At 44.4% G+C, this 12,025-nt stretch overlaps 1 protein-coding gene across 1 annotated transcript in view; it reads right to left on the reverse strand.

The window, feature by feature from the left end:
- The window catches only part of TRPM8 (transient receptor potential cation channel subfamily M member 8), an 84,558-nt gene that overhangs the window by 2,221 nt on the left and 70,312 nt on the right, over positions 1-12,025 (reverse strand). Inside the window, exons 22-25 of the mRNA XM_035006563.1 lie at positions 11,063-11,253; positions 6,497-6,596; positions 5,423-5,456; positions 830-922 (exon numbers count right to left, since the gene is read on the reverse strand). Coding sequence (XP_034862454.1) covers positions 872-922; positions 5,423-5,456; positions 6,497-6,596; positions 11,063-11,253 — 376 coding nt within the window. The 3' untranslated portion in view covers positions 830-871. The remainder of the gene's footprint in view (positions 1-829; positions 923-5,422; positions 5,457-6,496; positions 6,597-11,062; positions 11,254-12,025) is intronic.

Genomic DNA, 12,025 nt, shown 5'->3' on the forward strand with positions numbered 1-12,025 from the left:
AGGAAGGAAGGAAGGAAGGAAGGAAGGAAGGAAGGAAGGAAGGAAGGGAGAGAGGAAGGAAGGAAGGAAGGAAGGAAGGAAAGGGGAGGGAGGGAGGGAAGGGGAAGAAAAGAGAGAAGGAGAGAGTCTTAATTGTATTTCCATTCCTAACTATTTATTTTCTTAAAAAATTCTAGTCAAATGGAATCCCCATTGCTGTTTTTCCCTAAACCTACATGTTTACATTTTAACATTTAGGTTCTGAATTTGGACTGGTAATGAAAAGACATAATTAAGGCAAATGGTAAGATCATAGAGCCAAATCTTGGGTTCAACTGCCAGGCCTTGAATGTCTAAAACATTTTTGGTAGGAAAAAGATGATCAATATACATTTATATATCCCACAGCAATAAACATGCATAGTGCATAGTGTATCATGAGAATGAGGTACATGTTTTAGGCACTGATCCATAAAAATATCCACAAAAGAGAGTTAAGGAAGAAAAAAATACCAAGTCTTTGAGCAATGTGACCTTGATTCAGTTAATGCCAAAATAGCCATATAGTTTGTGAGTGTCTTTAAAAGACTCAAAAGGATACTTTTACCCTATTGCTGGCAGTGCTAACCTCCTCTGGGGAGCAAAATTGGTGGGAAAGGAACGTGAAGAGAGGCTTCTACTTGTTCCTTCCTATAACCCTATATTGTTTGAATTTTTTAAACAATGCATTATTTTCAAATCTGGTAATATAGGAAAATAAAACAATGAAGAAAAAAATACCATGATTTTAAATTAGTCTTGAAATATGTAAATTTTCAGAGCAAAAATATAGCTTATTAACATGACTTACCTTGCTATAATTAGATTTTTCTCCATTACAGTCCATGAAGTTCTATTTGATTTTATTAGCAATCTCTTTCAGAAGACCCTTGAGATCATTAATCTTAGAAAGGGGAAAAAAAATAGAACTGGTCTTAAGATAAATTTTCCAACTGTCAATGATTTAAATGATTACTCTATGGCTTTTCCATGAAACAGATGTACATACTAAGCAGCAAGTACGGCGCATCCTGGAACAGGGCAGAATGGATGGCAGGTGATATGGACCCTGCCCACTGCTTACTTTCTGAAATCATGTCACTAGCAAATACTCATCAGCACCAAGGAGTGTGAGTTTTTCTCAAAGGCAAATCAGTAATGGTTCTCACATAGAAATGACAGGTTTTAACCACACAGAGAAATACTATGCAGAAATAATCATGGCATATGTAATTAACACTAATAAAATTATAAGATACCGACAATGTTTCACTTCGGTAGAAGTATAATACTAATAAAAATATGATACAGGGACGCCTGGGTGGCTCAGTTGGTTAAGTGTCTATCTTTGGCTCAGGTCATGATCCCAGGGTCCTGGGATCGAGCCCTAAGTCAGGCTCTCTGCTCAGCGGGGAGTCTGCTTCTCCCTCTCCCTCTGCTCCTCCCCCCACTCATGCATACGCTCGCGCCCTCTCTCTCTCAAATAAATAAATAAATATTTAAAAATAATAATAATATGATACAATACTAATAAATCAAATATTTGCAACCAAAGTTTCTACTCTCACAAAAAGTATAAATAGTAAAACAATTTAAGTAAAAGGCATAATAAAATTATTTTTGCTACATGCATCTTTCACAAGCTTATGACACAAGATGAATGAAGCTCATTCTAAATTACACACCTTATCGGTATATTTGATAAAAGCTCATGGACATAGTGCAATTTCAATACAGTTGGTTTCTAACTTGCCATATTTCTCGCTCAAGGAAAAAAAAAAATCTGTGTTTATCTTGGGCTTATTTCCAGTAATAATCTCTTCATTTAACTTTTTCTTTTTTTTCTAAGAACAAAAAGAATCCATAAGGGCTAATAGCTGCCTAAAATAAAGAAGATCTAGTAAGATCCCTACTTACAGACCTAAGGTCAATTGCGAATTGACTTTGTTTTCGGGTATAATGAGATGGAGAAATTTTTTATTCGCTGGAGGGGCTTGGTGAGAGCCCTGTATTTGTTGGTGGTAGAATGACTTCAATAAGCTGTTTAAAGCAGACGTAAGATTCTGAGAGCTTGCTCAACAAACAGGTGATGATCCCTAAAGTTCTCTGTATAGGGAAAAGAGAGACTTTTTGTTGCTCAGGAGGGGAGGGGTACAGGATCCAGGAGGGAATAAAGAGGAGACAGGGGCAGGGGAGCAGGACGAGAAGTAGGGAAAAAGGTAGTGAAATCCCACACAGTTTGAGGCCTCCCTGGGACCCACCCAGATTCTCCCCAAACCTACAAAATACATGGCATCGGTGGGCTTCTGGGAGGAACAAGCAAAGGCGCTGAGCTCCACAGCCAGGGGCATGCAAAGGGGACAGAACCTGCAAGCTCTTCTCTGAGGGCCCTGGGGACTCCTGTCCTGCACATGTGCGTGGACAGCCTTAAACTGTGCTTTCAGTGACAAGCAACCTCTTCAGCCCCCACCTCCCACAACCCCCACAGCTCAGGCCCACTCTCCCCACTGACAGTGTCACCGCCAGCCCCTCAGTGGTCAGGAGGTCTCGGTCTGCAAACAGCGTGGCCCCTGGGAGTCAGGTCAGCGCGTCCAGTACCCTGGTTCACCCCATGACCTCTGACCCAGGCCTGGTGGACTCCAGGAGGTCTGAGGCTCCAGCCCTGCCCCTCTCTGCTTCCAAAGCCACCCCAAGTGAGACCACAAGTAAAAACAACACACCACCACAACCCAAAAGAGCCTGATTTCTGCAGAAACACACACCTAGACAAGTCCAGGGGGCCTCTATTGCCAAACCAGACTGTTTAAGCTGCTCTTCTGCGGCCACCCTGATGGCTCGGAGGGTCTTTGACAGAGTCCACCAGATGTCCCCCTCTCGGGCTGAAACTCTGCAGAGGTCTCCCCTGCACAGGGATAAAATCCAACTGGACAGAAGCAAGTTCCCACACAGGGCGGCCCAGCCGCCCCCACTTCCTCCCACTCAGAGCTCCCCTGGTTCACGCTGCCTCTCGGTCGCTGCCTGGAACTCTCCCTGCTTCTCTGGACTCAGGGCCTTCACAGCTGCTGACCCTGCTCCCTGCCGACGCAGACACAGGCGATCTGTGGAATGCGTGCCAGATACTGCATTGAAAATCATTGTTGCCGTTGAATCCTGCACAATTCAGCTCCTATGACCGCACCGCTTCACAAAGGGGTCCACACATGACATTGGGGGGGGCCACATCTGCTTCGATGGCACTTAGCCCCATGCCTGGCACATCGCAGTGCTCGGTAAATATTATGTACTATGTGGCCTAGGCACAGAAGCAGCAGACAATACATGTAAATATAAATCCATGAGGTGGAAAAGTGAATTTATCATATGAGGATATATATTATTTATCACATACTATATGTCTCTAATACAAATACTTAGAATACTATCTCCTATTGCCTCTTTCATATATTCTCTTAATATTCGCTAAATTTTCTATAATCTTTAAACGTACCTAGCACTTTTCTTTTCCCTCTCCATTGATTATAATCATGATATACATCCTAGCATGATCATTTATGTACAGCACTCAACTCCAATCAAATAGGAATCTTCCCAGCCCCTCAATGAATGATCAACAACACATCAGGATGAGAGAAGCTGTAACAAGATACACTATTGTGTGATGGTGAGTCCCCAAAGACGGCTGCCGATGGTTCCTCTGTGCCTGTCCACCAGTCCCACTCCCACCTCAAGAGGCCCGTGACCAAATCCGGGCTGGCCCGTGGCTGCTCTGATCAATAGACTCTGGTGGACGTGATGTCACGCCAGGTCCAGGCCTAGACCTCAAGAGCAATGGCAGTCTCTGTTTCCTCACTCTTGGACGAAGGGGGACTACTTCAAGACCGCCATGCGGTGACCAGCCCAAGCCACAAGGATCAAACGTATGGGTGAGAGAGAAGTCACATGGACGAGCACCGAGATGGCAGATCCTGGCCTCATCACCAGCTGAATCCAGCCCAAGAAATCCAGCTGTGTCCACAGAACAGAACTGCCCGGATGAGCTCTTCCCAAATTCCTGGCCCACAAGAGAAAGCAAGCACAAAATAAAATGGTGGTTGAAGTACTGAAGTGTAGGGGTTGTTTGTTACACAGCAAAGCATTTGATCCTCCTGAGTAGTTGACTCCAATGTATAGAGCTGGCCGTTCCAGAGAAAGGAAAGGAGACGAAGACTCAGGAGGAAGAGAAGAGCTACTCCAGGGGGACCAGGAGGGCATACCATCCTGTTAGGACCAGGTTTCAAGAAATGAGGCCTATGAAAACACAGCCTTGGTTTTTAAGAATGCTGGTGGTAAATAATACATAAATAACCAAGAAAGTTTGAACTGCATAAATTCTTATGTAAGAGCTCCATGAGGGCCAACTTTGGGTCATTTATTCACTCAGCAAATGTTCATTGAGACCCTACTGGTCCGGGCAAGGCACTGGGTGCCCGAGATTCTGCCTCACCTGATGGGGTACTGTCCAGCCACCAAACAACACAGCACTGGGAGGGAGTGTGACTCTCATCACCCAGGATGCTCGTCTCAAAATACCATGATAAAATACCAGATATCATCTCCTCCACAGAGCCTAACAGCGATCCAGTATTTATGAGTCAATTGTAATTTCTGCTAAACCTAATCATCATTTCTGGCCACCCAGCTCAGGGTGGATGTGGGCACACTCTCCCTACGCCTGATGTTCACATGTATATTCGTGCATCTGCAGTGTCCTTCAAATTAAATAGCTAGCAAATTAGAGTGGCATCGAAGACGAGCACAGAGGCTCATGGGCTCCCAAATTGCTCTTCTGAGCCTCGCTGGTGTTTCTGTAACTACAAGCATCTCACACCTGCTTTCACAGCTGAGAGAAAGAGAAGAAGGGGCCCTGGGTCCGACAGAGACATGAAAGAGTTCAGAGATCATGGGAATGGGACTCCAGCACTATCGTCCAGAGGGGCCAGGAGCATCTGAGAAGCAGCTCCATTCCAGCACCCAGACCTTACTCAGTGAATGAAGAAAGATGAATATGGAACAGGGTCACTTCTATCTTTTTTTTTAAATAATTAACTTCTTTTGTTTTCAGACCACAACCACTGTCCTCTATCTGAAATCACAAAGATAACACAGATTTTTTGAGAAAGAGAAAGGGCACATGAGCAGGGAGGGGAAGTGGGGAGAGGGAGGGGCACAGGGACAGGGAGAGAGAAAGAATCTCAAGCTGACTCTACCCTGAGTGCAGAGCCCAACCCAGGGCTCGATCCCACGACCCTGAGATCAGGACCCAAGTTGAAACTCAGTTGGACGCTTAACCGACTGAGCCACCCAGGCGCCCCAGATAACACAGACTTTTAAAAAAATGTTTCCCAAACTATTATCAGAACTATACCTTTATATCCAGCTGTCTAAACCGATGCCTCATTCTTCAAAGAAGTTAAAAAAAAAAACAGAGAGAGAACAAGAGAAGGGGGAGGGGGGAGAGAAAAGGCTATTAGATGCCATTTTAGTCTTGTAAAGAACAAAACTCAGATCAGTTTCTTTTTCAACTAAATCCATGTCAGCTGCAGTTTTCTCCCCAACACCCAAATGAAGGGGAACCCCACCCTCACCCCAGTGAGCAGTACAGCAAGTACATGATACCTCTGCTGAGAGGGCGGTAAGGTCCATCCCTCCTTTCCAAAATCAAGATCTCAGAGTCCAGGAACGGAGGAGAGCTTAGGGAGTCTACCTTGTTACTCAAAGATAAAGAGCACGCCATCCATCCCATGTGTCCCAGTAGCTGTGTTGAACTTAGCACAGGGATTGGGTGTACTTACATTTACTCTTTCTTTGTTAAAGTAAATTTTGAGGTATGTTTGGAGCTCTCAGTAAGAGTGACATCAGACCGTTAACCATGTTAACGTGCATAATAAGAAGGGCACGCACGTGAAGGCCATGCATGACGCGTTACTTGGGGACCATCTATGGATTTAGCTGTGACTTATCTAGTTCTATGGGACATTTATAACAACTCCATGTGATTCATAAATGATGGTCAGGACTTCTCAAGGACAACTGTAACAGATCTACCAAATGGTTTTCGATTCTATTTCTTCACAGAGACATGTGTGCGGCACCTGCAAGATCGTGCCAATTGCCCATGATCTGTGGGTCTCCCCGGAATCCACCTCTGCCATGGCTGCACGCTCTTGTTATCTGGTTCCAAGGCCCTGACCTGCAGTCCCGAAATACCTCTTTCTTCCCCAGGGCCTTGGAGGACAATCAGGATGGCAGGTGGGTGGTTCTGCCCTTCTTGAAAGGCTGGCACACACTTACGTGTTTGTCATCTTCAATTGCCTAGGTAATATCTTTCTGGTCCTATCTCTTTCTGCTGTGAATTCTCTTTACAGAGTTTATACAAATAAGCTACTTATGTTCTGCCAACTTATGCAAGGGGAGCCTTGCAAAGCAGAAGTGAACATACTCCTCTGAGGTGTCATTGGCTTTCATGTTGATCTTGACAAGGTAATTTTCTTTCATGACACCCTCCCACGCCAGAGTCTCGTTGTCTTCATTTTTGAAACCTTGAATAATGAGACAAAAAAAAAAAAACAAAAAAACACCACATTCAAATTGTTTCATTTGCCCCTTACCTCTTAAATCAACACCTGCTAGTCATTTTGTGATACCCCAGAGCCAGAAGAATTAGGTTCGTCCCGCACAAGCTGATCTGAGTAATGTTAGACAACAGCAGAGCAATGGAATGTTAATGAATTTCTTGGTAACAATGAGGAATTGGAGCTGCCTGAATGAAATAGGAATGCAATCTTTATTCCAAATAGAGATCAATCTACAGCCTGTCTGTGTGTCTTGTGACTTAGCAAAATCATTTCACTAATGGATTTTGTCCTCACGTTTTATATGTGCTCCTCTTTCATTTGGATGACATAAAAATGCTAAATCAACCACTCAGTTGGAGAATTACTGACAGATTGCTACTCTAAGCCTAAAACCGGGGTAGGAACTTTGGAGGAGAGGAAAATAAGCCTTGGACATCATGCAGTCTGGGTGTGGACCTCAAGGAAAATTCTTACGTCTAGTCTTTTCCTTTCATCTAAGACAGGGCTTGCTATAAAATTGGCTAAGGGGCATGTTCCAGCAAGATTTCTCAGTTCAGTTTCTTGCAGTACTTGGGCCTTACAGAAGGCAAGCAAAGTAACAGATCACCAGGGAACCTGTGTTTCAGATACTGGTGGGTTGGACAGCAATCCTCCATATGAATTCATGGGGAAAGAAAAGCACATATGTTCATGCAGGTGTCCACTTAGAAAAAAAATCTATCAAGTTTTGTTTTTAAATTGTCTCTAAATTATAAGATCTTCCTGGATTTAAAAAGAATTAATTGGGAATCCAAGAGCCAATAAGGCAAGTGACAGGATTGAAGCAAATCCTACATAACAAATACAGATTTATAGAAATTAATCCCTAATTGAATTTCTTTTAATTGTATTTTTCCTAGCCAAGTGATTTCCAGTGTCTTTTCCTCAAACTAAAATGTACGCAGAAGCCCAATAGCAGTACTTAAAAATGAACATGGGGCGCCTGGGTGGCTCAGTCGGTTAAGCGTCTGCCTTCGGCTCAGGTCATGATCCTGGAGTCCCTGGATCGAGTCCCGCATCGGGCTCCCTGCTCGGCAGGGAGTCTGCTTCGTCCTCTGACCCTATCCCCTCTCATGTGTTCTCTCTCTCTCATTCTCTCTCTCTCAAATAAATAAATAAAATCTTTAAAAAAAAAAAAAATGAACATGGAAAGGATCAACACACTCCTGAACACAGATAGCCAAAGAGCAACAGTGACTAATGACCAGGAAAAAATGGCCAACTTCTCTAGCAGTCAAAACAATGCTATTGAGATGATGACATGGCATTTTCACCAACCAAAGTGGAAAATTAGCAGAGTCTACAGTAATAGCTATAGCCTGTGTGGGCAAAGATGTGGATAAACAGGCTTCCCATATACTGGGAAAAAATCTGTAAATTTGTTACGGCCTTTGGGCATGATGGATGAGAAGGTGGAGGAGGAAGGTGGCCAACGATATCAAAAGACTTAAACCTGTGCATACTTTTATCTAGAAATTTCTCTCCTATAAATAACTCCAAGGAAAAAAGTCATTGATGTGCTAAAAAATGAAGGCATCTGTTTATCATAGCACTGTGTGATACTGAAAGAATTGAAACAATCTATATGTTAATGCCAAGGGATTGGTTACATTAAATATGGCGCAACCACAGGCTGGGATACTCTACAGTTCAGAACTGTCATATAGATGTATATTTAAGGATATGGAAAATGTTCATGATGTATCATTAGCCAAATGAACAGATTAGATTATGAATATGTGTTTACAGAACAACCTAATTATTACACACCCACACAAAAATAATAGAATGGATACCATTATGTTGGCAATATTTATCTCTGAGTGGTGAGTTACATGTGCTCTTGGCTCTTTCTTATTTGTGTTTTTCTATAGCTTTCAAATGTTCTATAATGAATATGTATACTTTTTAATCATAGAAAGCAATATATTTTATAAAAGTGGATCACGGGGTAGCATACCTTTTCATGATTACTTTAGGATGTCACCAGAACATACCCAAAATGGAAGTTTTGATTCTATGTTTTCTGAAAAGTTATTTGAAAAATCTTGTGTTTTTCTCCAAAGAAGGACAATTTCGAACTTAAATCCCATGATGTCCTCCTCACTTGCAGGCAAATGCAAAGTGAATTTGGGAAGTGAATTACCACGAGAGACTCTGCCAACCACAGAGTGCCACAGTTTCTGGAATTAGTGATCCTCAGGGAGAAGCAAATGAATGTGTGGTGAGCAGTCACCTCCAGAAGTCTCTGATGCGTAAACAGGGGGCTCTCGGCTCCCCATCTCTGTCATCACTGCACGCTGGGTGGAGAAGGACCTGCCCTGCTATGGTCAACCCATTCCCTCTATTTCTTTATTTCTTCCTGAGACTAAAAACTATTCGAAGAGAGAGCATCAACAGCTTTCATTATCTATTTCCCCAAATGGTTCTAAGAACATCATTCTCCCAGGGCCCATCAGGGAAACACATGCAGATTCACAGAGTTTGTTTCTGCCTTCTCAACCCCATAGTCAAAAGACGGATTTGTCCTTAATTATACACTGAGTTTTCTGGTTCCACTGATCCTGGGCTGAGCACAGTGTACCTTTGGAGAGTAGACCTTCATTCCCTATAGCCCTTCTGTCCACCCATGCCCAGATGGACTTCAGCCAGTGGTGGGGATTCACGACCTCACAGAGCTATTCATTTCATTTCCTGATAGCACGAAGTGGTGGACTTTGTTTTAAACTTATACCAAGTCAAAGTCTTCCTCCCTGCAACTTTTATCCATTGCTAGTTTTTTCTCTAGAACCGTTCAAGTAAAAATATGGCCTGAGCAGCCCAGCCGTCAAGTGACTTTGTTGGTAACTGTACCCCCAGAACCAAGCATGTATTTGCAAAGGAAGGCAGGCCTTGAGCAAGACGACTCTTCTTACACTGTTTCTTCTCTATGAGCTATAGGGTATATGCCTTTTCATGCTTCGCTTTCCTAAATTAAAAGTTTGTGACCTAACAGTTCATTCTTATTCTTCTTCTGATTTTTAAAAGAAATGTAAAGATTTTCGTGGTCCCTCCAGTGCATGAGCTCCGGGGCTGTGGGTGATGGAGAGGCTACCCCAGCCCACCCCAGAGCCAGATCCCCTGGCTTAAATCTGAGGTTAGAAGTCAAAGTTAATGGGCTGGCAGTACCCTTTCTATCTTTTTTTCTGTGTCCAAACATCCAAATGAATAAAAATAGGCCTCTCCCTTCTTTCCTGCTTAATGTGGTTGAAACATGTCTGTGCTCTGTCTGGCTCAGTGGCTCCAGGATCAGGTGTTCAGAAAACCTAGCCTGGTGCAGGGAAGACAGCCGTACCTGAGGATGGGGTACCCGAATGCGACGAGAATCCCACAGTGACAGATCCTGGCTCCTCCAGCAGGGGTAAGGAGAGGGAGCTGGGTGGGGACCCTCTTGCACCTCAGTCCTTGTCAGAGCTAAGGAGGTGGGTCGCCACAGGAGAGAGAGAACCAACCGAGCTGTGGACATTCCTACCTTCCAGAAGGAAGTGGGTCCCCATCAGGGAGAGTGTGCGCAGTGTGGACCCCCGGCATTCGGAGGCTCAGGGGATGCAGCCACCAGAGAAAGGACTGCCAAGTCCTCAGAGGCGAGGGGCCGGCCGGGGAACAGCTGAAGGGCCCACCAAGTGCCCACACAACAAAGGATCAGTTTTACACACGTGCCAGGTCAGAGAGCATGGAGCCAGCCTAGAACAGTACCCCTGTTTCTGGAAAAGACTTTCTGCTTTTCTCCTCCTTCCTCCCTGTGCTCCAACCCACAGTGGGGCAGCGACAGCAGCTGGTGGGTGGGAGAGAAGGGGAGTAAGAGAGGAAAAAGCCAACGGCTCCCCCTTCCTGACAACTGTGTCAGCTGAGAGGGGGTGCAGCAAAAAGGGAAGTCTCCCCCACAACCCCCCCGCCAGCCTGAACGGCAATTAAGCGGCTGGTTAATAGACAGACTGTATTTATTAAAGTAAAGTAATTGTAAGATTTCCTATTTCCCTAGGAGCGGCCAGAAAAGTCATGAGCTCTGCTGGAGTAGGGCTAACATCTCCCAGAAGCAAACACAAAGTCAGGTTTTGACACCCTCCCATGAATCATGCTTGCTCCATGTCCTATTTACGTTATTATGATGCTCGCCCCGAAAGTCATTGCCCCAGAATGAGACCGTCCCAGCAGATCTGCCACTCTCCTTTAATCTACTCTTTCCCTGCTGCATCATTCGTGGGCTGGCCAGTGCCCGATCTTTACAACCTACAGATATGCGGAGCGACCCCACAGTGCAAAATGCCTTCCTGCGGCCACGCGGACCGGGTGCGCTTCCCTGCGACAAATCACTGCTTTTGATCCCCGGCACAGACCGATAAGCCACTCACAGCAGGCGGAAGGCTCGGCGTCTTTCTCCCTGCAGAAGCACCCGAAGCACTTCTTGACCACCATGTAGAAGTAGGCGAAGACCACGAAGGGGAAGGGGATGTTCAGGCGGTTGCAATACTCCTGCACCAGAAAGTACCTCTGGAACTTCCAGACCTGGTCGTTGTTCTCCTGGACGGTGCCCACAGTGTAGCTGGCCGGGGAGGTGGGGGGAGAGAAGAGTAAGCCTCAGCCTTCCACGTGCCTCCTCATGTCACTGGCAAGCATGGTAATATTGATAACCAGGTAATTCCTGGGACAGCTTGAGCCCAGAAGAGAGGATGAGCCCCACGGAGCCCGGGGCAAGGACAACTCAGCGCCGGGCACTCTTCCACTGGGGTTTTTGTTTTTATCACCAAAAAAAAAAAAAAAAAGGCTGTCTGGTGAACTTTAAAAAATGCTTTACTTCAAGAGCTTTCAAGGATTCCCTTTTTTCGTTAGTCTGTTACTGTGTTAGCCACAAAGAGGCCAAAGGTGTCGACTCTCTTTGGAACAATTTGCCCCTCATACATTGCTAATGGGAGTTTAATTGTAAATAATCTGCGGAGGAAGTTTGTTAATATTTATCAAGGGCCTTAGAAATGTTCATCCCTTGGATCCAATGACTTTACTTCTGGAAATCTAAGACTAAGGAGGTACTGAGAAAAATATATATATAAATGGATATATACACAGAGCTGTCTGCCATAGTCCTGAAAGTAACAGCAGCTCCAAGCTCCCACCTCAACAGAATGGGACAACGGAAATGCTTAACACTAAGAAAATGTATCACCCATTATGGTTAATCAATAGGATTGCATTACCCTGCCCTTAAAAATAATGATTATGAATAATTTTCGTACTTTGGGGAAATGCTTCTGATACATGTTAAGTGAAATAATTAGGCTCAAACTCATACTTACAACATGATCTCAGTACATAAATCG

Source organism: Mirounga leonina, unplaced genomic scaffold (assembly GCF_011800145.1).
Source record: "Mirounga leonina isolate KUSES-001 unplaced genomic scaffold, KU_Mleo_1.0 Mir_151, whole genome shotgun sequence".
Lineage (NCBI taxonomy): Eukaryota > Metazoa > Chordata > Mammalia > Carnivora > Phocidae > Mirounga > Mirounga leonina.